This window comes from Sparassis crispa (genome assembly GCF_003851025.1).
Source record: "Sparassis crispa DNA, contig_000007F, whole genome shotgun sequence".
In the NCBI taxonomy this organism is placed as follows: domain Eukaryota; kingdom Fungi; phylum Basidiomycota; class Agaricomycetes; order Polyporales; family Sparassidaceae; genus Sparassis; species Sparassis crispa.
In genome coordinates, this window is record NW_020939754.1 from 436,844 (window position 1) to 461,971 (window position 25,128).

General features: G+C 51.7%; 6 protein-coding genes across 6 annotated transcripts; 3 read left to right on the forward strand and 3 right to left on the reverse strand.

Moving 5' to 3' along the window:
* SCP_0801490 (hypothetical protein) lies at positions 1-6,166 on the reverse strand (the record flags this gene model as incomplete). Its single annotated transcript, XM_027760742.1, has 19 exons — positions 1-1,410; positions 1,462-1,640; positions 1,699-1,924; positions 1,976-2,178; positions 2,234-2,333; positions 2,742-2,947; positions 3,000-3,201; positions 3,260-3,435; positions 3,493-3,715; positions 3,766-4,410; positions 4,462-4,596; positions 4,646-4,724; positions 4,780-4,907; positions 4,964-5,099; positions 5,169-5,451; positions 5,503-5,569; positions 5,617-5,672; positions 5,725-6,003; positions 6,061-6,166. The coding sequence occupies 19 exons, from the start codon at positions 6,164-6,166 to the stop codon at positions 1-3; spliced, it is 4,839 nt and encodes a 1,612-aa protein (XP_027616543.1).
* Positions 6,167-8,659: 2,493 nt separating this feature from the next.
* Positions 8,660-9,248, forward strand: SCP_0801500 (hypothetical protein; the record flags this gene model as incomplete). The annotated part of the gene is made up of 5 exons (XM_027760743.1): positions 8,660-8,670; positions 8,728-8,752; positions 8,816-8,901; positions 8,951-9,046; positions 9,107-9,248. The coding sequence occupies 5 exons, from the start codon at positions 8,660-8,662 to the stop codon at positions 9,246-9,248; spliced, it is 360 nt and encodes a 119-aa protein (XP_027616544.1).
* Positions 9,249-9,762: 514 nt separating this feature from the next.
* Positions 9,763-10,470, reverse strand: SCP_0801510 (hypothetical protein; the record flags this gene model as incomplete). The annotated part of the gene is made up of 1 exon (XM_027760744.1): positions 9,763-10,470. The coding sequence occupies one exon, from the start codon at positions 10,468-10,470 to the stop codon at positions 9,763-9,765; it is 708 nt and encodes a 235-aa protein (XP_027616545.1).
* Positions 10,471-10,828: 358 nt separating this feature from the next.
* Positions 10,829-15,255, forward strand: SCP_0801520 (hypothetical protein; the record flags this gene model as incomplete). The annotated part of the gene is made up of 10 exons (XM_027760745.1): positions 10,829-11,386; positions 11,470-11,560; positions 11,619-11,745; positions 11,798-12,092; positions 12,145-12,166; positions 12,216-13,670; positions 13,721-14,415; positions 14,471-14,811; positions 14,865-14,922; positions 14,980-15,255. 10 exons carry the CDS (start codon positions 10,829-10,831, stop codon positions 15,253-15,255), a joined length of 3,918 nt encoding a protein of 1,305 aa, XP_027616546.1.
* A 988-nt stretch (positions 15,256-16,243) lies between these two features.
* Positions 16,244-18,617, forward strand: SCP_0801530 (hypothetical protein; the record flags this gene model as incomplete). The annotated part of the gene is made up of 20 exons (XM_027760746.1): positions 16,244-16,371; positions 16,471-16,549; positions 16,682-16,695; positions 16,760-16,858; positions 16,910-16,919; positions 16,981-16,998; positions 17,053-17,078; positions 17,139-17,164; positions 17,217-17,257; positions 17,321-17,345; positions 17,408-17,419; positions 17,476-17,491; positions 17,548-17,587; positions 17,651-17,751; positions 17,825-17,884; positions 17,932-17,959; positions 18,013-18,070; positions 18,127-18,368; positions 18,437-18,523; positions 18,588-18,617. 20 exons carry the CDS (start codon positions 16,244-16,246, stop codon positions 18,615-18,617), a joined length of 1,140 nt encoding a protein of 379 aa, XP_027616547.1.
* Positions 18,618-19,275: 658 nt separating this feature from the next.
* On the reverse strand, positions 19,276-23,788 carry SCP_0801540 (predicted protein; the record flags this gene model as incomplete). The annotated part of the gene is made up of 18 exons (XM_027760747.1): positions 19,276-19,458; positions 19,511-19,684; positions 19,741-19,791; positions 19,840-19,901; positions 19,963-20,246; positions 20,297-20,442; positions 20,496-20,738; positions 20,793-20,980; positions 21,033-21,186; positions 21,243-21,280; positions 21,346-21,473; positions 21,527-21,980; positions 22,035-22,132; positions 22,183-22,234; positions 22,296-22,691; positions 22,742-22,976; positions 23,035-23,483; positions 23,551-23,788. 18 exons carry the CDS (start codon positions 23,786-23,788, stop codon positions 19,276-19,278), a joined length of 3,573 nt encoding a protein of 1,190 aa, XP_027616548.1.
* Positions 23,789-25,128: the final 1,340 nt, after the last annotated feature.

Here is a 25,128-nt window from a genome sequence, read left to right on the forward strand (position 1 = left end):
CTAATGGGCACCCTTGGTATCAAAATACCACTGTTTCTCTGCCCTCATCAATTGGGATGCGTCGGGATTCGCTAGTGCCAACTTTTCCAGTATAGGTTCATCACACAACGAGATAATTTGCGTCCACGGCGTGATACGGATACTCCCCTTATCTCTGTCGATATCAAAACATGTCTGCGGCAACGACTGCGACAGGAACGCGAGATGCTCCAGCTGCGGGCAATAAGCCAAGAACAGTCGTGGAAGGCACTGCCACAACTCGCAATCCGAGTAGTCTAGTCGCATTCCGTCCAGGTCATCTGGATCCTCAGGATACCCAGCCTCCATACGCTCGAGATAGTGCGTCGTGCCGATCCAGAGACTGTTGAGGCGGAAGTTCCAGCCAAAGTAGCGCAGATTGGGGAATCCCGCCAGGAGCGGAGCATATTCCCACGTCGTTCCCGGCCATACAGCGGCCCTGTTCTCCCATTGCCGGACACTGTCGCGGTAAACCAACGTCAATGAGCGCAGCCCGCTGAACGCCCCAGCCAGCCTGTGAAACAGCTCGCGATCGACTGAGCGGAGACCCTCAAGCGCGAGTGTCTGCAAGGGGGCAGTACGCAGCCGGTCGATCATCTGGAGCACGTCATCGCGATTCATCCACAGGGCCCCAATCTTGAAGTGTGTAAGGCGCAGCGGGTCCAATCCCATGCGAGGCTCCCCGCTCATCCACATGCTCAGCAGGGGAACATGCATGGGTATCAGCGATTGTACGACTAGCCGCTCGACCGTAGCGAAAGTATTGAGGCCGCCAAAAAATGCGTCCTCTGGAAGTATGAAAGGGGGGCCGACGAGAAAGAGCGTGCGCACGCGAGGGAGTAGCGCGATCAACTCGAGGACCCTAATACGGTCCGGGTCTGGGGTGTCGCCGAGGAAGATTGTGACATTCGTGAGGGGATTAAGTACAGGTCTAGCAACTTGCATCCAGTCGTGATGGACATCCGGGACCAAGCGACAATCTTCGAGGGTGAGTGTTTGGAGTGAAGAGAGGCGGGTCATAGCACGGATCATGTCCCTAGACAGTGCTATCCCCTCTAGGTTCAAGATGGTGATGCCCAACGCGCCGCAAGACAGCACCTTCTCAATTGCGTTCCAGATGGGCATGTAGAAGATGGCATTCGGGACAGTACCGTGTTCAAGGCCTAATTTCCGCAGCAGCTCTTGGGGCCAGCGATTCCCAATATTTAACTGACGTATACTTCGAATGATGTCGGGGCGGGAGAAGAGGAACGAGACATCGTTCAACAACGTCTCCTTCAACTTTGACATGGTTTGAACGACATTTGTCCTGTTTGGTTTTTCGATCACTTGCCCGTCTCCAAGTTCAACTTGCTGAGAACTATCCAAGAAGGGAAAGATGATGTTACGGCGCTGTATATACCCGTTAGAAAGACCCGTAAGAGACAAGATGCATAGGCGCACCTGATATCTGTAGGAGCGGGACATGTCACGGAGGACATGACAAGTAGCCTCAAAATTACGGGCGTCATCTACGTCCATGTGGCTCAAAGACATATGGATAACCTCAGGGGGAAGACTGAAAAGTGAGATCTTCTGAAATATTGGTTCTGGGTACTTTTCGAAGAATTCTTGCAGGTCGTCTAAAAACGATTATTAGAACGAGGAGCCACTTATGTATTTGCACCGCAACGTGCTTACTGGTGTACATGACCAAGTTGTCAACGTCAACGCACACCGCCAATTTCCATTTCTTCCTGAAGTTCTTGAGAACTTCAGGGGATGAAACCATGGTACGTCGCTCGCCTTGTTCCTCTACCACTGTTACATGGGCAGCAACGCTGTGGAGATCAGCAAGGAACTGGGAGAGGCGCTTCATCAAAGAATGATACCGCGGCTGGCTGCGACCGGATAGGTCCAGCTGACCCTGAAATGACTGCAATCAGATAACGGAGTCCATCTGAGACGGTTGCACTACCGTATGAAACCCCCTCAAGCTATCAACCAAACGCCGGAGGCGATAGGTCTTGTAGAAGTCGCTGTAATTATCCTCGGACTCATCGTCGAGAAGTTCTCCTCGCTGCTGACCAATGAGTCTACTCTCCCATTCAGCCCATTTTCCATTAGCCTCTTCTATATCGTATAATCGCAGGGACAACTGCTGCCGCGGGGTATATCTCGCTGAATACATCGGGTTGAATAAATCTGTGAGCTATGAAAACTACACAAGACGCACGATGGTAGCAATCATTCTGCTTCATTTGATCCTCTTCTGCAACAATGCGCTCATCGTCCGAATCCATGATCCGGGGATTCTGTAGTCTCCCAAAGGCAGACTACAAAATCAGTCCTATGAGAGGTGGGAGGGACGGACTGATATAGAGGGATTCTGTACCGTGTCGATGCGCTACTACTACAGCAAGGCTGTAATCTCTACCAAATGCATCGTGCTTCTGTCAGAACGGCGTATATGTTTAAGGGATACAACTTCACTGACGACGGGAGGTTTCGAACATACTTGGGGTCGGTTTTAGGGAGTGACATGGGTTAACCCGGGTTATATCCGGGTCAAACCCGCAGGTAATTACCATCGAGAGGTCCTGACCGTACCCAACCCATACCCATAGACTTTCACCCGGGTTAACCTGCGGGTCGCAGGTGGGTTACCTGCGGGTAACCCGCACTACGTTCTCGTTATTATTCAATAAAACTATTTCTGTGTGCTACAAATCGACGTCCATCACTTCCCGCTCCTTGCCCTTTGCACTCGTTGACCGTTTTTTACCGCCAATAAAGCTGGCACATGTCTTTGTATCCTGCAATAGAGGAGTTCCTGCCCACGACCCAACTGCCACCTGAGCTTTGAATGACTGAGACGAGGTTTGGTGCTGAAGGTGGTTGACAGTCAGACGGCCTCCGGAAAAGGCTCGCTCGGCATCTACAGATGATGCTTGCAACAGGCATCAGATTCAGACTATGTATAGCTGGAAAGAAGATCGTACCGGGTGCAGTGAGGAAGTCGAGCGCCATTCGAGCAAGGCGAGGACGCGTTTTCGATGCTTGTGCCCAATATGCCAAGACTCCGCCAGCCTGTTTGACATCATCTCTTGAGACAAGCGGGGACTCCAGATAGGCATCTATGCTGTCAATGGGATGTGTGCTGGTTGAGGGCTCATTCCGGAATGAGCTTGCCCACTTTCCTCTCTAGTGGATGAGGTTAGGCCACTCAGTGTTGCTCTTCGGCATCAAAGAGACGTCATACCTTCGATGTGGATGCCATCACCGAAACAGTGGGAGTGTTCACAGACATGCCATTTGAGTCACCAGCATAAGATTCGGTCCAGCACGCTCGTAGGATGCGCGCTGCTTCCGTACGATCTTCTGCTCGCCAATCGGGGTTCTTGTTGAACCACTCGAGCTTCTTGTCAGGACACATGGCTGGTCAGTACAAATGAGATTAGTGATAATGGTCACAGCAACGCAGAGTGGACAAACCAATAGCGATCCGGTATACATCCGTGTCGTCGGTCAATGCATAGTACTTCCCGACGACAAGCAGGCTAGCCTGTGCTGCGATGCGGATGACAGACGGCAACTCCACGTCCACATCATCGCGGACTGCCGTAAGTTGATGTTCGAGCTGCTCCAGCATCGGGACTGTCTCGTGTATCAAGGGAACTTCGGCTTGTGAGAAGAGGTCTGTGAGATCTTGGAAGATCTACCTCGACGTCAGGTCTCAAATCCATCTACCGAGTAACTGTGACGTACCTCAAGAACTGGCCCCAACTGCTTAGCCAGCGACCATTGTTCCCTAGTCAGCGCGTACTCCTGTAGCTCATTCTTCAGGTCACTAGTAAGCTGTCGCACAGGAGTCTCGAAGTGGATGTGCGCATTCAGACATGCGAAATCACTGTTCCATCTCGTGGCTACTCGACGGTCAAGAGCCTTCTTTCTTCCGACAAGGTCTGCTTGGGCATCAACTAACTTCTCGAATTTCTCCTGCAGGGTGGGTGAATCGTGAAGGCGACGAGCGAGTCCTGCTACCTTGGTAAATAGACTCTGTGCATCGGATTCTTCTTGTGCGGTCATTGTAATATGGTAGTCTTCCCGTGCAATGCGAATTGCTTGAGCATGTACTGAACTTACCGCAGCCTCATCATGAGCAGCCTTCCCATCATCAAGAGCAGAGATATCATCATCTTCATGGGTGCCATCCACTGTCTCGTCAATGATATGCAAAGGGTCCCCGTAATCAAGCACCACCTCTTGAGTCTCGGGCTCTCCGGGTGGCGGTGCTTCAGGTGCAGATGCTTGCTGGCGTGCACCAGCACCACGTCGTTTGCGCTTCGATCCCGCGGCGACCTTCACGACCTTCTTCTTCTTGGGCTGCCTAAAGAAGAATGAGATGAATGCCTGTCGACAGCTGTTAGTGGTAAAATCAATGAGAACGTGCACCAGGCTTACCTTGGCAATGAGATTTACTGTATGCGGGAAGCAACGAGTGCGCGACATGGCACCACGGAAACTATCAACGAGTGGCTCCAGCTCAGTAGCGGTCGCATCGCAGTTACTCGCATTGTCCATGCAGAGTGTGTGCAGCTGAATACAGTATCAGTGCATGTGAATTTATGCAGCGGAGCATACTTACCTTCTTCTGGAGGCCGAATTGTTTCACGCAGTCCGCCACCTTCTGCGCAAGATACAGGCCAGTATGCCTTTCAGTTAAGCTATGAGAGTGGGCTGTGAGGATCAAGAACACTGGAGATATTAGGAATGACTTACCGAACGAACTCCAAGATGGAGCGCCAGAGTTTGTCGCCGTCAAACCAGATTACCACGATGCCAAGATATGACGCCACGAAAGGCGCCGTCCACCCGTCAATAACGAGGTGAACGGCTCCGTCGAGTTTCTGTAAACACTATATGTTAGCGTCGGGTAGAGATCGTTCAGCTGGGGAGTACTAACCGAGAAGTATTCTTTGATGAACTTAGAGCCTTCTTGGTAGATCTGCTGCACATCCCGTGAGACCATGCATGGTGTGGGTACCTTAGTTCCTGGGCGAAGAAGCTCCACTTCTTCAAGGTAATATGGGTCCACGACACTGTGGAAAGGCCGGCGCGATGCAGCGCAGCACAGCGCCACAATGGCTCGGTGAGCCCTTTCGGAATACCTGGAGATTGTGTTCATCAGAGTCTGCTGCGCACCCGCATGGGGGTCATCTGATGGCCCGACACCTCGCCGCTTGAAGCAGGCTTTCGTGGAGCGGTCAAGGTTCTTCGTGCCTTGGCTTGTCTTGCTCCGCTCGCGATACTGGGTTCGGTGGTTAGCGGGATCATATTTACATTTGAAGCAGAAGAGGAGATGGTCGGCCTTGCCATCCTTCATGAAGTTCCGCTCGAGAGTAATATTATAGTGATCATATGCATTCGACTTCCATGCACTACGCGTGAGAGCTTCGAACGCAAACTGTCAGCAATGTTCTGCAAGCATATTTTGAGGCATACCAATGATTTCGTCGTCAGGCATATCCCAAACCTCCAAGTCGGAAGAGGTATGACTCTTCCGCTTTCGCTGTTTCGGCGGAGATACAATGACCACGGCCGACGGTGATGACGTACGAGCAAGACCAGTGCGTGCTCATGTGTTCTTTGCAGGAGAGTCGTCCGAGGATGGACTTAGTGCAGTGGAAGGCCGCGCTCGCTTACACGATGGAGTGTGCGGCTCACTTGGTGCGGTAGAAGGCCATGCTCGCTTACGTGATGGAGTGTGTGGCTCCCTGCTTGGTGACGGTGACGAGGAGGGGTTGGATCCACCAAGGACACGTATGCGAACATGAACGTGAGACATCGGGCCCAACCCAAGCTCTCCTAGTCGTTCGTGGAGCCATAGCTGCCGTGTGTGCGGTACCGCCGCATACAAGTAAAGGGATGTCTGGTCAGCTGGAACCAGGCATCTCCGCTTCAGCAAGCAGATGATATCCTGCACGGATGTGGAGTTCGTGACAACTATAAAAGCACAAATCAGTTCTCGATAGGCAATGGCCCGAAATTTAAAGGATTCACTCACGAAGAGGAACAGAACGCCCGCTTCCTGCACCAAGGACAAATATGGTATACGGTGCGAGGGAGATGACTTTGCGATAATGTCGTGGATGCATCTTGGAGACATGGTGGCGGCGGTAGCGCACCCGAGCCGGGAACAGTCGATGGAGGGCAAGGAAGTGCGGAAATGAGAATCCCCCTTGTGTCTCGTCAAATACTGTGTGTCAGAAATTTAGAATACTGCTCACCTAGTAGCAGTGAAGCTACAGTGAGATAGCCATGAATCAAAGTGCCAATAAACGCAATATCATGATAGAAATCAGTAGTACTATCAACCAGGAGAAGATGCAGTGCAATGCAAGCCGGCACAGTCGAGATAATAGGGAGGAGAACAAGAATGGCTATGATCATATACCATGCATTGCACCGATAGCTGATACTTCGGGTTGTTGTGGCACGAAGAGCTGGAGAGCTCTTCACACTGGAACTCATCATGTACAAATGGGTTCCCTGGCGGTGGAGCTGCAGTCAGTCAAGCACACCATATATATACACCATAATATCATATTGGAAAATGCTGGGCACCAAAGCTTTGCAGAGAACCCGACAGGATTGCCAGGATCGTGAACTAGTGGAAAAATTGCCATGGTGAGGAATGGAATGAGGGCGAAAACAGAAGATACTAGGACAGAATTAGGCAGACCAAGCACATCGTTGTACTGCGCACTGCGATGAAAAGAGAATAGTGAAAGTGATTTTGACCACCGCGACTTGGCCGCGATAGTAGTTCGTCGTCTGCCATAGCAACAGGAGGAGAATTTCTGACGCTCCCCATAACAGGTAGCCACGGGTATACCCGGGCCTACCCGCCGTCACGGCTGGCATACCCGTACCTGATCCGGGTCTACAGGCAGGTCACCCGGGCTCTATACGGGTCACCCGTGCGGGTGTGACACGGGTCGGGTCACAGGTTTACCCGGGCAAGCACTACCCATGTCACTCCCTAGTCGGTTTACAGCGCTTTGCAAGTATATGCGGAATCGTCGTCGATGGATTTTTGGCCTCAGGCGCCCCGAGCTTGCCCCGAGCCCAGGACCCCAAACTGTTGTAGTGGCACGTTACTACCGGAAGTCTAGCGGAGGATACCGGGAGGGCCATTGGTGACGCGAATTTCCCAAAAGCAGTTGTCCGAGGCATGCCCGAAGCTTGTCTAAGCTCCTGCATTAGGATGCCATAGAAAACCCACGTGGGGCGATTGGTTGATGAGACACTCTGGGCACGGTCTCTCTGATTTTGGCTAGGCTCGGACTCTCGGATCTGATCAATTGGGCAATTTACCGGTGGCTGCAGTGGCTGAGCGGTTTCGGGTCCTGAGCGTGGCGCAAAATCCATCGACGACGATTCCGCATATACTTGCAAAGCGCTGTAACCAGGGATGGCAAGGTCACGCTCGACCCCTTGACCTTTGACGGGGTCAGTGACCTTGACGGGGTCCGACCCCCAGGGTCACGGAGGTCAGCGCGTCAAGGCGTGACTGACACGGCTCGGCAGCTTCGGCAGCGACTAAACGCTTGGTGCTTAACACTGGCGATGCAGTGTCTAACTTACTGTGTAGCACAACATATATTTATTCCTTCCCTCTGGCACTATGTGCATGCTTTCTGATATGTCCCCCACTCAGTCCGGAAGGGTTTCTAAAGAAGGCCAAAACTGGATGAACAAGTAGTCAATCCAAGGATGTGGTGTGTCTGCTGTATGGCTATGAAACTTCATGAGATATGCATGCAGGCCCTGGGGCTGGATGCTGTCATGGATGCAAGTCTCCCGGACACATGACCTTCAGAGGAATTTGAGGAGTAGCATAAATAGTCCTGTAGCCCTTAGTCTCCCAAAGCCAGACTACAAAATCAGTCCTATGAGAGGTTGGAAGGACGGTATGTAGCCTTTGAATGACTCGGAGAACGGGTTGTATAATATATCAAGATAGCCCACCATGACAATTTGTAGGTGACGGGATTCAAGCTAATTTTGTCTACTTTTTCGAGACGACAAGATCTATTCTACAAATGAACCAGTTTCGTACGAAATATATGTTGCGTGCCATTATTGAGTTGTGCGCGCGCGTCGGTCACGCGGTGACCCTTGACCTTTTTGACCTTTCGGGGTCGGACGGGTCATGACCTCTGGCTTGACGGGGTCAGACCCCGTCACTGCCATCCCTGGTTACAGCCTGTAACTATGAAGACTTCCAAATGGGGGGACGACTCAGAGCACAGCCACCCGCCACCAGACACACAGGAGCTCGAGCGCTATGGCAAGCGCTCCACACTGCCTCCATCGACAGATCAATATGATGCGCGCTCCAACTGTCCGAGACTCCTGTTTCTGTTTTCCATCCGCCTCACCGACTTCCGCTGGCTCGAGTTATAGTCTACCCGTATCCTTGCACTCTCAGTCCTCATTTCCCCATTCCAAACAATATACGATCGGGGTCTGATACTCACCCACAAAACAAAGTCATTAGCTCGTCTTTGACGCCCTACAAGTACCATCCGCATCTGTTCGAGTTGCGCACTTCACGCACGCCGAAAGGTCTACACTTCAATTATCACAATCTATCATGGCTGGCTGGTGAGACATTCCGCTAGAGGCTCATGTGTGAAGTGCTTACACTCCCCCTCTAACCAGGATTGACGTGTTGTCTTTGATAGTTGTACGATCTGTGTAGCGCTGGGACTAGGAGCTATGCTGACGATCTCCTCACTTCATATGTCAGACCCTCTCCTTGATTGCCGCGGTTGTGTTGGGAATCATCTATGTTATGCGAGCTATGTCCAGCGTGGTTGAGTCAACGAAAGAGTCGTGCGTATCTTGTGTGCTCGATATTGACGTCAAGTTAAAAAGTTCGCAGGCTCAAAACCAAGGGCGTTGACTTGTCTAAGGGCGGCATGTCAGTGAAGACTCACGGCCGGTACAACCGCGAAGATTACCTTGACGCCACGCAACGGTATGCATGTTTGCCCACAGACCAGCGCATTTGGAGTCTTATCGATACCGCATTCTCCAGACACTTAATGAAAGCACTGCATACATCCAAATTTGGGGCATCTGCCAAGGGCACCGAGGGCCGGACAATCTCCTCGCATTCTTCGGACTCGGATTCACTGATCGAGAAGAAAAAGAATGGAGTGCCAGTAAAGACGACGTAAACCGAGCCAGATGTACAAGATACACGAGGAAGGGAACTCGAATGCACGCACGATGCATTATCCTTATTTATTCGTTGATGATTCCATGTACTGCCTTTGGTTTGATTACTGCTGTCGTCGCTCTCTTGCACCCAATAAATCGCGTATCTCTGTTCACCCCCCCGCCATGCACCACCCTCGGGGCAAGTTATGTTGAGCTTATAATTACCAGGAAGGTGTTCGCATGTGGCTGCGACGAATCTCAGGCTGTGCTACGATGCTGGTAGACAGGGCTTCGGATTATTGTGAAATGCGGTGCACTTCGTTCAACATATCCACAATATGTGATCGTGACTAGGAGGGTTTAAGCCTGTCGCACACCGATATTAGTGAAGATAATTGCACACATTGGACGTTCTCCAAATTGATGTAAACTCTTCCCATACCATGGACTACATGCAAGAATTTGATTAGCAAATGGGTAGAAGGTACGTCTCAATAATGAACAATAATCGTAGTTGCACGTCACCAACAATCACAACAACAAAGCAGCCCATTTTTTAGTGTCTGTCCTCAAAGGCGAGGAGATAAACCGTACGACATGCTCGTCCGATAGTGTCCGCCGATCCCGGTCGATCCGCTGTAACAATGAAGTCTGCTCAACACGAAATGCCTCTGCCACATCCCCGCCATGAGCGTCGACGGTATGACTCCACCAACCCTCCCATGCACCTCCCTGTTGCGCACCCTCCAACACATCTTCCAGCGTACACGCTTCGACGTACTTCCTGGCTGCGTTCACCCCGCCCGCCGTGTAGTAGAGGTAAAGGATGTCGACGCAGACAAACACGTCATACGGGCCCGAGTTCTTCGCCGCCCACACCGCCCAAACGTATGCAGGTTTGCGGTACCGCGCCATCAGAAAGCATGCCAGGTTGAGCGCGGGGCGCATACCGTCAAAATGTTGGTGCAAACGGATCTCCTGGCTGAGCAGGTACGCCACCAGGGCCTCGTCTTCGCGCGGGGGACCCAGCTCAGGGTCTGGGCAATGAAAGTGGTCAGCATGTAGCGCGAGCATTGCTTGCATGCGATTGGAAAGATTGGAGTCGGATTCAGCGTCAGAGGAATCGATGGGAGAAAATGATACGAGTTCCTCCCAGCTCGAGGGGTCGCTTCGTAGCCGTCCCAGCAAGGCGGTGTCGGGGTTGAACGCAGGATTCACGCTCGGGTTCACGTCTGCCATTTATTCGTCTTTCAACACAATCTTTCTAAGCGAGATTCGACGAGAGGCGATAAAGTGAGCTGACCTTGACAGAGAAGTGAGTGCCGGCGGAAAAGAGAACATTTGTCAATGGAAATATCATGTTTTGAGAACGAGAACGGTTTAGACTATAACTTGAGTCTGGCCCAGGCCTCGGACCTGCCGTTTTGAAGTTGTCGGAGCTCACAATTAGACTACTACATTTTAATCGGAGTATGTAGCGAACTTCTCAATTTAACGGTAGGGTGGCTAGGCCCGAGCCTGCTCATATTATCACGTGACGCAGTCACCGAGGGTGCTGCTCGTCGCCTTCGACGATGTGCTCAAGTCGTCCACGACGATGGCGCCTCCACGGCGCAGAGTATCCTATGTTATCGCGCCGCCCACAGACCAAGTCCCGCGACTCCAGCTCCCTCCACACGGCTTACCCAGACATGGCAGCAGTGCACCTGTTCTTATTCCGTTCCACGAACCTATATCTTCACCACCACATTCGCCGTCGTCAAAGGCGGCCTCGCACCCACGTCATCGCCTCGGAGTCGCTACGCTAGCACTTGACACGTCCACCCATCTCGTCGGTCGCCCTGCGCCAGAAGGTATACTCTATTCCGGCGGGCGCGATGGTCAGGTTATCTCCTGGGACCTGGGCATCCCCATGAAGCGTCGCGCGCAGCGTTACGGAGTCAGCGCAGGAGCCACACGGAGGTGGGAGATCATGACGAACTGGTCGGACGACGTGATCGAGGAAGAACTGGACGAAGGCGAGGAGCTGCGCAGCGACGGTGACGTCCTGGGCGAAGTCACTGGGAGGATCAGGCGGAGGAACGTTGGGATCGAGCAGGAGATTCCGTACGAGGAGCAGTGGGAGACCGACATCGATGCGTACGAAGCGCGGAAGGTGCGTGAAGTCCAGCGGCGAACATTTTAGCGGCGAGTAGTCCAGTGTCAAATTCACGCTCGCTAACCGTCAGTATGGACCAGACGACGCCACCGTCAACTCAATTCCGCCAGTCCGCGCAAATACATTCAGACTGGGTGAATGACATCTTGCTGTGCAACCAGAACCAAACTCGTGCGTGCTGCTAGCTCTTGATATCAGCAGCGGCTGAATGTGCCTTACCCACACGTAGTGGTCTCCGCGTCGTCCGACGGAACAGTCCGCGCCTGGTCACCGCACGCGCACAGCCACGCAGGCTCACTACACGAACCGATGACAGTCGGCATGCACGCCGACTATGTGCGCTGTCTCACATACTGGTACGCATCACGCAGCTATTGCGCTTTATGCGTACCCGCTCACGTTTCGTAGCCGTGACCAGCGATGGGTAGCATCGGGCTCGTTCGATCGCACGATCAAATTGTGGGACTTGGGAGCGATCGGATCGACAGGGTCGCCGCTGACGACACTGCACGCGCCCGACGCGTCCGGTCCAAAGGCTTCGGTGTATGCGCTCGCGGCGGACCCATACGGCCATATCGTAGCGTCGGGATCGCCAGAGCGCGTAATCAGAATGTGGGACCCACGGACGGGCCGGCGGATCGGGAAGTTGGTGGGTCACACGGACAACATCCGAGCGATCCTGCTCTCGGAAGACGCGAAATACGTGAGTGCGGATGGCTTGTATGTCATAGGATGGGTTTGAATGTTTGCCCTAGCTGCTCACAGGTTCAGCAGACGGTACTTATGGCTGTATATTTCTGTGTTTCTCGGCTGACGGTGATGTCAGCGTCCATCAAGCTCTGGTCTCTATCGTCGCAACGATGCCTTCACACGTTCACGCACCACACGGATTCGGTGTGGTCCCTGTTCTCGTCGCACCCATCGCTAGAGATATTCTACTCTGGGGACCGGTCTGGCCTCGTGTGCAAGGTCGACGTCGAGGGTTGTGCTGACATCTCCGAGGGTGAGTGCATCGTACTGTGCCAAGATACGTGCGAGCGCGAAGGTAGGCCGGCTGCGACGGAAGGGGTAAACAAGATCGTGGCCATGGACGACAATCTACTGTGGACGGCTTCCGGCTCGTCCAGCATCAAGCGATGGAGGGTGCCTGCTCGAAAGGCGGTTCGGGCCGCTGCCCTAAGCGAGGGCAAAGATTGGCAGGCGGAAAGCTCGGTAGTTTCGCCGATGACGGTGGAGTACAACCAAGACCATCTTCTCCCGCGTTCGGCAAAGCGGGGATCGTTCGACTTTTCAACTGGTAGAGCGAGCACGCCCCCTCGCTCGGGATCTGGCATGGTGTCTTGTGACATCCCGATCAGCAAGCAAAGAAGCACGTCTCCGCGCAGGAGTCCTCGTACATCTATCGCGACTTCGATACCTCCCTCCATCCATTCATTCATGCAGCACGAGGTAGAAGTCGACGTAGAGCGTGAAGGCGAGGACACATGGTACGGTATCCCGTTCGAAAGCCTTGTGCGACTGATGTCGCCAAACGAAGCACTGGGTGGACCCGGGCCTCTGGTTCGCGGGCACGATCCAGAGATCGCGACGCTGTACTCTGCGGCATCCATCATGAGTATACCCCGGGCCACTCGTGCCCCAATACACTCCATGATTCAGAGCCAAAACCAGAGCCCTTTACAGGGTCAAGGCGTGCGGGGAACCAGCCCAATACGAACTGACACGCTCAATTCACATCGCTCATATGTGTCGCGCTTGGGGGAGGAGAGTCAGACGTTGCATCCTGGCACGCGTGTACGCGCCGCCTACGACGAACGCGAGGTCGTTGTTGACGCAGTGCCATTGCGGCGGGACGCAGACGAAGTCATCCATGGCGAACACGGGCTTGTGCGCTGCGCTATGCTCAACGACCGCGTGCATGTGTTGACGGTGGACACTGCGGGTGAGGTTGCGGTGTGGGATGTGATCAGATGTGTGTGCCTCGGGCGATTCCCGAGTGCAGATGTTGCTGCAGCGAGCTTCTGCGGCAGCGTGAGTGGTAGTGTCGATGGGATGAATTCGGAGAAGGACAGGGAGAGGGAGAAGGAGCGGAGTCCAAGAGAAGCGTTGGAAACCGTGCGGGAGAGGATTGAGGGCGAGGCTGTTGTGTCACCGTGGTCGACGGTAGACACTAAAATGGGTGTGCTCAGCGTGCACATGAACGAGAGGTGCTTCGAGGCGGAGATATATGCTGACGAGGCTGGATATGGCCCTGATCGGCGCTTCAATGATGAGATGCGCTGTGAGTCCTGTCCGTCTGTCTGCATGATAGTTCTATCTAACCTCCACCAGTAAACATCGGAAAATGGGTACTGCGTAATCTCTTTGTGGGTTTCATACGTGAGCAACAGCGAGCTGCTGCGCGGCGTATGCGCGATGCCGAACAGAACCAATATCGTGCTCCGCGAAGCACTCCCCCCACGCATATTGAACTAAATGGTGATCATGGGCGCCATGGTCATTCTCCAGACCGCAGACGATCATCTTCAGACGCCTCCCATCGGTCCTCAATGACATCGACCACGATGAGGAGCGCTACCATTGTGATGTCACCCAAGATGCTCCCGGCTGTATCCCCAATCGTCACCACTCCTCCACGCTCTCTGACGACACAGTACATTCCGCTTAACACAGGTGTTAAAGACTCCTCGCTCTCTGCCATTCCGCAGTCCCCAAATGATACCACGCCAATGCCGTTGCCGTTGCGCTCGCCACAGCGCTCGCAGACCGATTCAGGTGGTTCAGCCTCTCCATCAGACTACTTCTCGCTCCGAACCCGTCGGGGATCGCTCTCCACGGGAAGCATGACGACGCCGGACGATTTGGGGTGGGGCGGCAAGTCGCAGGATAATGCGCTGCAGACACCAAGCACACCTAATACACTGATGGGAAGGCTCAAGGCGTTCGGCAAGAGTACAAAACGCCACGCGAGTGAGATCTCCACGCCTGGAGGGGTCCTAGCTGCCGGAGAGGCCTCTCAGACACATGTGAGGACAACAGCGCCGGATATGATGGTGAATACTGACATTTATGTATATATAGGATATTACCGCCCCCGCCATGCCCAAAACTGCAGTCCAGGTGCTATTGTCGAGCCCCTTCAATCCCCCTACATCGAACGACACCCCGTCACTCTCCATACCTCCAGATACGGCTGTCGTCGTTTCAGAGGAAGCGCCTTCTGGTTGGACAACACGTTATAGAGGACACGTATCGAGCACAGGTCCAGATGTGCACGTATTGGAAGACGTTATGCCGTTATGGTTATTGGAATACCTTCTGGTGAACAAGGTTCCCCCTGTACCAGTCAACAAGATTAGTTTCGTCCTACTGCCCCTCCCAGCAAAGGACCGGAAGGAGCAGCTCCCGGACTTGTTGAATACGTACGTTCTTGCACTTCCTCAGTAGGATGTTTATCACATTTTACATGCCTCAGTGCACAGTCGAAGTTAACTGCGAGCCGTTTCCTGCGGGTCCGTAAGCTCACCTACCATGTATGTTGACAGGCGTTACACAGGGCGTCTTCTCGATATTTATATTGATATAAACAGGTGCAAGACAAGCTCGACAGGCTCACAGGGTCTCATCTTCCCACATCTACCAACAACACACCACGTTCGTCATTCGACAGCCGATCACGCTCACCGACCACCAGCCGTCGCGAAGCCGACCCGCGACCCCGAGCCGAGGATCTGTACGAGGTTCTATGCAACGACGTCGTCCTGCCGCTCGATATGACCCTCGCTGCTGTCCGACAGTACATATGGCGGCAGTCTAGCGAGCTCTGTATGTATTATCGCCGCAAAAGCGCCGCACCGCTGCAATGACAACCTTATTGTATTATTCTTGAAGTATAGAGGGAAGAGTATCTACCTGTCGTAATGTATGTATTGGATTTAACATCCTTGTAGAACATGTCGGAGTGCTTGCTTACAATGCATGCCAGTACTACGTACTACTTGTGCGGCGTGATGGAATCTTGCATTGTGTTGAGCGCGCGATTACTATGAATACTCGAGAGATCTTCTGTGCCACCTGCTTGTGGTGAGTACCGACAAACACTCAATTGTCCGTTGTGAAACCCAACTGGCAATCACCGACTCGTATCTACGTAAGCTTGTACTAGCATCGCCCTGAGATTACAGTACCAAAGTTGGTAGTTCTTCCCGTACTGACGCAGGTCACTGTCCAGATGATTGGCGTCAAGCCGCAGGATGCTTGCCTGCCGCACAACCGACTCACGCCAAGTGACATTCGTCCGCGGGAATATCTCTCAACGATCAACTGGTCAATAAAGCAAAAGATCGCCTTTTCTTTTTGAACTTATTCAAGCATTTCCACCTTATGTAGGACCCTTAATCATAGTCAATAACTCGCAAAAAAAATTATTTTGAGACCTTGATAGAATATAGCTTAGAGGCCTTATGTTCTTATTGTCTTATTTAAGGCCCAAAAGTCAGCTAAGTTATGGGATAAGAAAGAGTGATCTTTTGCTGATGCAATCTAAGATGAGAACGGATCTGCAGGATCAGCCACTGATCAGCCACATGAAGATCGTCCGTACCTCTGTATGGATTGGTCCGTGTGTTCAGATACGACCGTCACCTCGCGTGGGACAGAGAACACGGAGGATGCGCTGTGATTCTCCGCTATCCGGCTCCAGACTTAATGCTCACCGGTCACGACGGCGCACCCACACCTCTACCTATTCTTGGTTTAGTAGCCAATCGTCGCTTCTTCCCAGACTAATGCAGCCCTGAGTAGTCAGTCTATGGAGTGGCCACTGTCGAATAGTAAACGAAATCTCCTCTGTCTATGACCATGTTCTTACCTCGTCAGTCGCTCGAGCTCGACTACACAGAACAGACTGGCCTGGAGATCGTACATGTCGGCCTTACGGGTACTATTGGGGCTGCTTTGATCGCCCACATCATCTCGCTTTTGTGAGTCCTTGCTCGGTCTTCTTCGTTGCATCGTGCGCTATGCTTCGAGCGCTAGGAGCGTAGCATTGGACTCATGCCAGTGATTTTTTCAACAACTAGTTTGAACGCCTTCACGTGGATACAGACGGTCATTTACTTTCAGAAGAACTATGCCGACTGGATACTGTTCAAGGGCGTTGTGAGTGCCTGTTTTTACCATAACGCGGTCGGCAGTCTGGGATCCAGAGTCCTTGAGGGGCAGTAGATTCCGAATCGGTTCTCGCGTCTTTGTAGCTCGATGCAACAGCGTGGAAAGCTGACAAGTATACAGGTCGTCGTGATATGGTATATACTCCTCTGAGCTAAGGTGTTCCTTGGATTGACCACATTCCCTCCATCCTGTTACAAGCCTGCTGGGGATCGCCCACGAGGCGCTTGTTACGCAAGGGTTGTACGTATATTTGGTGACGTTCCGTGGGAACTCTGCGGACGTGTTGCGCCCGCAATGGTCAGTACGTTTAAATCACTCCATGTTTGTGTCTCTCACGAATATCTTCAGGGCATTTGGCGTGAGTGCACTGTATTCTGAACGATCGAACGTATGAAAAATGTACCGTCTCACCGCATCAGGCTCAAGTATATGTGACGGTGAGGAATATCGCTGCTGAATCCTGACCGTCATGGCATTGACTGCGTTTGTAGGAGCTCAATAATGTCATCATTCGGAGGTAAAGAGACACTCCCACCTTATCAAAGTTTCGATCGTAAATTGCTGATTCCGGCTCCAGCGTGTACGCATATCGAATCTGGAGGTGTAAGTGGCCACCTGTGTGCCATCTCGGAGAAACACCTGACAGTCTGCACAGTAAGCATAGGCAGACTGCAGCGTGCTGTATCTCTCGTTATAGTCAGTGTTCGTTCTATCCTTGTAAACGCTGCTCCGATATGACCCCGCAATCTGTATCACTAGGTTGTGCTATCGTGCTACGTGTTCGGTATGTATTCTCTAGGTGTTGCCCATCTGAGCATTGAGGCCCAATTGATGTATGCCGCACAGGATCCAGCTGCAGTACGTGAGATTCGTTTCTTTTCTCTACTTCAGGCGCTTACGACTCTCGATGGCAGTTTTTGGAACCATTGGGTAACCATACACATTATGACTACATTTCGTTCTTTCACTGATCATGATTGGCATAGAGTTCGCACAATCGCATGGTTAGACAATCAGAACGCGACAGTGAGTCAAAGATACCAGTCAAAATTCCGAATCATCGCAGATCTAATGGCATCGAATGACCAGTGGACTGTTTATTCTAGCTATGGCGTCGAGATCGTCACTGACTGCCTAATCGCGACGTCGATGTGTTTTCTGCTTGTACGCTTGCGGACTGGACTCACCGGGTACGTATTGCTTGCGCTGACATTGCGTGTGCCCCAGCTTGACGTTCGACCGTTGCCTTTCTCGTCTCCCCAGCTCAGACTCCATCGTGCAGAAGTTCATGGCGTACAGCATTTATACTGGCGTGCTCACGACGTATGTTCCTTCACATATTTCTTTAGCTATTCGCTGAACTCTCCCAGAATATGCGTTGCAATGACTCTTGCCACGGTATGCGATTCGTTTCGACATTGTTAATTGACAATAACTGATGTGAATATCAGTACATAGCTGACCCGAGTTCCTTTGTATACCTATCCTTCTACTTCATCTTTAGCAAACGTGGGTTCTGACAGGTTGCTACAAATTCCGCGCATCCACTGATCATTTCTCGCCAGTATACACCATCTCGCTACTCGGCTCTCTAAATGCACGGACACTTCTCATAGGAGATAGTCAACGTACAACACAGATTCTAACGACCGCCGTGATTCTTGAGGGTGGCTCGCAGCCAAGTCTGCTTAGCGCGGCAGAGGAAGTGGAGGTGGGGCGCTCGAGGATGAGCATAGAGGTCGGCGAGGATGTGGAGGCTTGGAACCGGGAACAGAGTTGTTTGGCTCTGGAGTCGGTGAGCGTGCAGGCGCGTTGGCCCCTCTCTACGCAATCGGTTGATCTGCCTGCTGAGTTCGTGTTACCATTGGTGTACAGGCTTCGTCCCGTCGAGAAAACGACACTGAATCTGTTACCGCGAGACATGCTACGCATCCTCAAGTGCACATGTCGTCGATCACGGAGGTATGCCTGTCGCGTTTTCACACTCGAACCTACACACTCATGAGATGTCAAACTCCACCCTCAGGGCGGGAAGTCCTCGTTTATCAGTACATAGTTATTTTTGTTCAGGTGATTCGGAGACCTGTAGATATAGTAGATCCCGTCTCATCTGTACCTCTTGTAAGGTAGAGAATTCGTGCATGGGACTCACAAGCCATCTCGTTTTCAGGATAATTGTACTTCGATACAAATAGAGCGCTACATCTTCGTGTCCTCTACGCAGTTCGATGTACTTAACCGCCAATATCGCCATCTGTTATTTGCTCCGATAAATCGGCATCTTCCTCACTCCCGCACGCAAGGCTCGTATGAAACATTACGTGTGCGGTGCATCATGGCGACTGGAAACGTGTCTACCTGACTCAGTATGGGATCATCTCGTAGTCTGCTTAGTACAGGGGAGAAGCGGCTGGCATGTATGAGGAGGCACGACATAAGCCATTCAAATAGTCCGGGCTAGTGAGCTGGCTTGAGTTGAGCCTTGAAGCCTCTATCTTCTTGAGCAGAGGGAGAAGACCATTTGGACAAGTTGCATACGAACTTATGGCCACGTTTGTTTCCTGTACTCATTTGCTATTAGCTTGCATGCGGTGGCTTTAAATTAATGCACATTCATAACACAAGGAGATCTGGGCGGACAGGATACGATACCACGTGCACAAGTACGTACAATTACATTGACTTTGGGGGCCCACGGCACATACTATCGCTTCCTACCCCGCCTGCTGGAACGAGTATACCCAGGAAGCAAACGCCCCATATCCTGCCACGTAGTCCAAGATGAGTTGGGTCGCCGCAGCGATAAGATAGGGGTCCTGGATCATGATGAGTGACTTTCCCCAACATGAGAGGGGAAGGAGCCACTCCCCAGCGAGAGACGCTCTAGTAGATGTATTCTGTGGAAACATAAGAGGAAAGGCACCACGTGAACGGGGAGTTGGTACGTACATTGGGCTCAGAGCCGGCAATCATATTCACAAGATGCATGAACGGGGAGGCCCATCCGGCAAAGCCGCCGAGGAGCGTCAGTCCAACGGGCTGGTAAAAGGGGGGTACAACTCTGGCGGTGCAGCGAAGGTTGCTCCCACACGTGATAAAGGAATTGTATGCGTTGAAGAACAGCTGTGAACGAGTTTAATTTGTTAACGCCGAATTTAACTTCCGTGACGGGTTCTCACAGCCATGACCCAACCAACAACAGTACGCCTGTATGCTGGATCATCCGGGGCCTAATTCCGCTCTGAGTGTACGCTCCCGTCAGAAACCAGTTCACTCACGGGGTCAAGGAGTGGGTACAGAGAGAGTGAGAACTGCAGAAGCGGGATTCCAACCGCATACCCTAGATGACGATAATTTTTAGGTTTCATTTCTCCGCGTACGAAAGAAAAATGAATACCGACCGTTCAGCATGCGCTCAGCAGGATACTCGAATGCAACAGCACCAGGAGCCTCTCTACTCCTGATGAGGTTTATCAAGTCGAGTGACCCATCTACGAAGATATATAATGCCGCGATGATCCCCTGAGATAGCGTAACATAGTCTCCGAGGCTCCTGCTCTTGGCTTTCGCGTGGAGAATATACAGACCATCCTCGTTCTGAGTTTGAAAGGGGGCAGCACCGGTCAGAACTTTGTACGCGATGGTGAAGGGTATAGCTATTGGAGTGCACACGATAGTCCAGAGACTGGCACAAGATTCAGTGGGTCGCTCTGCCAAGATCGCTCAAAGACTCACGTGAAGTCCTCCCAACCCAAGGCATGAAAGATGGCCGACAGGATTGGCATCTCAATGGGAGTATCGAATACCCGAAGTATTATATCCAGGACTTGAGACACGACAGTCAACGCTGTATCAACAAGACCTTGCGCATAATCAATGAGCTGGGAAGGATATTAACACGATATTTCATTGTCCACTTCAGTGTATCTCTCACCAATACGAGGGCATTCTTGCAAACCTTGAGAAGTGCAGCAATAGTCTGCCCTTCAATGATATCACGGCTATTCAGTGTCTTAAAGAATTCAACCACGCTTTCGAGGGCCTTCTTGAAGTCGTCCGAGATACCAGTATCCAGCATCTTTTTCAAGAAAGTCTGCCATACCTCGAACAATGACTCCAACCCCAGAAAGCTCGGGGATAAGGAACCTCCTGAGCCCCCATTTGGAGCATTTATAACCTGGTATAAGCAGGCGGTATAAATAGCTGCACAACAACAGGGGTGCTAACTAACCTTGTTGAATAGCCACGTAGCCGACGAGGGAAGATCATCTATTGCATCGGTAGATGTACCAGATGCTTTGGGATCCAGAGTCGTTGTGGACGTCTCCGTGACAACAGAGTCATAATTGTCCTGAAGATAGGCCTTCGCTTTGAGGAAGAAAGGATCGATCAGGGAGGGCAGCTGGTTGTTGACGCAATCTGTCGATCAAGTCAGCACAGTTTGTCACTATCCCAAAACAAATGCGCGAACCCTTTCCATTCTCGATCAGCGCGACGAACTTCTGCCTGAATGCTGCTGCTGTCTGCTTAATATCATCCCAGTTGAAGATATACCCCAACCAGTTTAAGAGCTTGTTGAAACCGCATTTGAACTTTCCGAACAATGCGCTGACCAAATCAAAACCCTGCGTGGCCAGACCATCAAAACACCGAAGCCAAGACGCTAATCCAACTTGCTTACCTGCTTGACGAACGTCGCAGCCCCAGTCCAAAGGTACTCTTCGTTGGCGAAGGACGTCAACCTTACATCACGTTGCCTGAACGCTGAAGACTGCACAGCTTACCTACAGTATCCTTCCAGAAAGTGACTGTAGCATCCACGGCATTACCAACGGGATCCACAATGGTCGAACTGATGGTCGAGAAGCCATTTTTTACACTTTCCCACAAGTCGCCCCACGATAAATCGAGACTGGAGTATTAATGTGAGCGAACGCGCTGCAATGCCAGTCTCCTAATAAATACCTGGGAAGTCCCGACGCTCGAATGGTAGCAGCCAATTTCGCAGCCTCTTCATGGGACACAACATTGACGGAGAAACCAGATCGGAACGAAACGTGCAGGGCGACATGCGAACGGTTGTGGTGGATACGCGCGAGTGACCTGTCGCGCTTCATGCGTGTGCGTGCAACGGCAGCGTTTGTCTTGCCGTGCATGTACCTTCGCGACAGCGAGGTCGAGGGGACAACCAGCGGAGTATTAGAGAAGACCTGCATGGTCTTGTTCAGCGACGTAGCTAGGTCGGAACGCTGTGTATCCGTGAGATCCGCGAAGAGGTAAGAACCATCGGTCTGATCTTGTGCATTCTTGAGTTCGTCCGACGTAATGCTGGCGAGTTGCGCCTGGATGTTGCCTGAAGGTTGGACGTCAACGTGATGTTCAGCGTTCATGCCCTCCACCCAGATGGTAAACGTTGGACCTGTCCATCGCATTAGTTCCACAACATGATGGTCATAGACAGAGACTGTCGCACATCCTAACTCGTTATCAACGGGGGTGGTGATGCATATTTTCCCTTGTGGATTGGTGAGTGTCGAGTGAGACCGCAACCCATCGAGTGTGGTCGTAACACTGTACGACAGCGTCAGCAACAACTAAACTACGGTCACACCAAAACTTGCCCGTTGATATCAACATCTGCATACTCAATTGCGCTGACAATGGCCGAAAGCCCTGGCGGGAAACAAGGGTCAGTAAGTACGCAAATACCTGCTGAGTTAACCCTCAGGATCACCTGGCATCTGAATCTGATTCTCGTCCCTGCATGTCACTTCAATATAATACACGGACCTCCGCACAACATCTCCAACCTGCATGCTACTTTCTGCCAATCGGGTTGTGGTCCAGTCAGAAGTCGTAGGATCTTGCACAATAGAGGTCAAGACAGTGCTCTGGGAAGACGTCGACGTCGCAACAAGGTAGGAAAATCCTTGCCCTGAGTCACTCAGAGCAAAGCCTGTTATGGCAGCGGATGAGATGATAGCAGGGGACCGCCATTTTGTAACAATAAAATCCCCATTTGTCGCTTGGGTGATGGAGGATATCACCATAGACGGAGAAGGAGGAGTATCGGCAGACGGGGCGGATTCCACGTGCCACAGGTTTCCAGAAGTGTCCATCGCAAGTACCTCTGCAAGTTTGTTAACATACAGAAACATGAGAGAAGTAACATGTACAGACCGATCCATACCATAGATTGGTTTTCGACGTTGACTCCCTTGCGGAGCACAGCGTCCAGCTGAGTGACCTTGACAGTCTCACCCAGAGGATAAATAGATGCATATCCTCCCCTTCCATCTGCTTTGAAATAGGTCGCGCGGTGGTACTGGTCAATAGCAAAGATAAGCGGTGTTGAGGTCGTCTTGTCGATCGAGACATGTGCCAACGAGTTAAATGTACCAGAGGCAATGTTCCTCTGCTCGCCGGTATCAGCTTCGATAGGAAATATGTGGAGGCACAGCAAGACTGCGTACCACAGTAGGTAATTTTCCACAACTAGTGACGATAGCGAGACCAGATGAGAACGAATTGGACTCGTCGAGGACCTTGCCGCTCAGCAGATAGCCAAATGTCGAGTCGTCCCGTAGCCCACCAAAAAGCCCCGAGACTTCTAGTTCGATGACCGAGGAACTGGCAATTTTGACGGAGGCATCCTGGCTCCAGGTGCCTTTAACAGGGTTAATTTTAAAAACCTTGCCGTCAGACATTAGGGCGGCAATGAGGAGAGTCCCATCGTTCGTGATGAGCGGCGAAAGGGTCGAGGGCTTCCATGACGAATTGGACTTCTTCACAGCAGACCAAACAGGGTAACGAGCGGTAGTCGATAACGTATACACGTTGTGGTCGTTACCAAGAGCTACAACGAAGTCGTATCCGGAAGGTAGCAAGATGGCGCGAACGTACTGGGGAACAACGGTAGTTGCTGAGAAAAGCGTGTTAGACCCATGTTCGATCCGTCAAGGTTCAACGTAGGCAACGTGGGTACTGACGAAATCCGGTATCTTCGACGGTCCAAGTCTGAGCAGTGTTGCCGTCTGGTTCAAGAACTTGAGTAGCATTCATGATTTTGTTGTTGGTGATGTAGAAGACGTTGAGTCGCCCATTGCGATCCGTGTTGAGTGCAAGGCCGGACGTGGGCTCGCCAGATATTCCCAAGGGGGCCTGAACAGTGTAGTCCTCTTGGAGTTCGGTCTGGACGAGTATCTGAATGTTGCCTTCTGTCGCCATGATTAGCGGCACAGAATGAAGACATCTTGGTCTACTAAGGGTCGTTACTTAAATCCACGTCCGACCTGTACGCCAAATGCCGAATTTGGACCCTAGACCGTACGGCGAATCAGCGGTGCTTGACAAGGGGAAAGGAGAAACAAGGACCCCAAAGAACACACCTAAAGTCAACCAAAAACAGTATACGATGCAGAGGCATCCGGACATAAAAGGCGAGGTCTTTGAATGGGTAGGGTTGATATTGAATAGTTATTGCGGATGTTACGAGGCACCATGAAGTTGTGTCCTAACTGGAAGTCAGTCATCCCAGCTCCCCGCTATCTCAGTTTCACAACAATTGAATCTCTCCAGGAAATTTGTGAAATAATTGAGGCACCTGGATCCACGGCTCTGCTTCGAGGAACCTGGGAAGCAGCCGAACATTGGTTAGTGCCGTTTCGCAATCCGGACAAAGTGCGGGCAAAAACAATGGCCTATGCCGTGGGGGGTCAAGATCTTGTATGCCGGGACGCGTCTCCGGACGTTTTGGATAGACCACACGCCCATGCCGGTGTTTCATACGGACAAACTCTACCCGCGCCCGTGCCAACGGCAGATCGGCAGGGGTCAAAGTGACTCTACGAGCACGGGGACCACTGAATCGCATCCGCTGGGCTTCCGGCGGGCGGGATTGAAGAAAATAACTTTGAAGATATTTTGAGCCGGTTGATCAAGCGCCCAAGAAAGTTCCGGACAGATTTTGAAAACATGGCCCGAGGCCGAGTTTAATCCGGACATTTTCGCCAAAATTTGGAAAATTTTATCGGACATTTTTGGTCGATTTTGGGAATTTGTGAAACGGCATTGCCATATTCAGGGGTCCTGGGGCCTCTCGCCGTTTCGACTTCCCTTCATCCTTCAATCGTGCACGAGCTAGTGCTTTCACATTTCTTGTCCTATTCCTATCTTGTTGAATCAGTCCCCATATCTCGCTAGCGCCCTGGACACGGGACGTTTACTTCAATATAAATGATTCAACTGCGGATTTCCATCACACTGGCATAGCGCGCGTATACACGTTGTACCTGTATGGAACCATGGAGGGATCCTCATCCGCCCATCACCGTGAAAGAACCTATCACGGAGCGCTATGAATTTAATCACTTTGCTCGTAAGTAAATTTCCCCGATCGAGACATGGGTTTTCAACACGTTTTAAATACACATGTTTTAAACACGACCATTTTACACGCAACACTAGACATGGCTTCAGGCTACTGTTGTTCTTCTAGTCACCACGAAATGCTCCATTGTAACTGTCAATGAGCTCTACAAAGTGGATCAGTATCGTATAGCATCGGT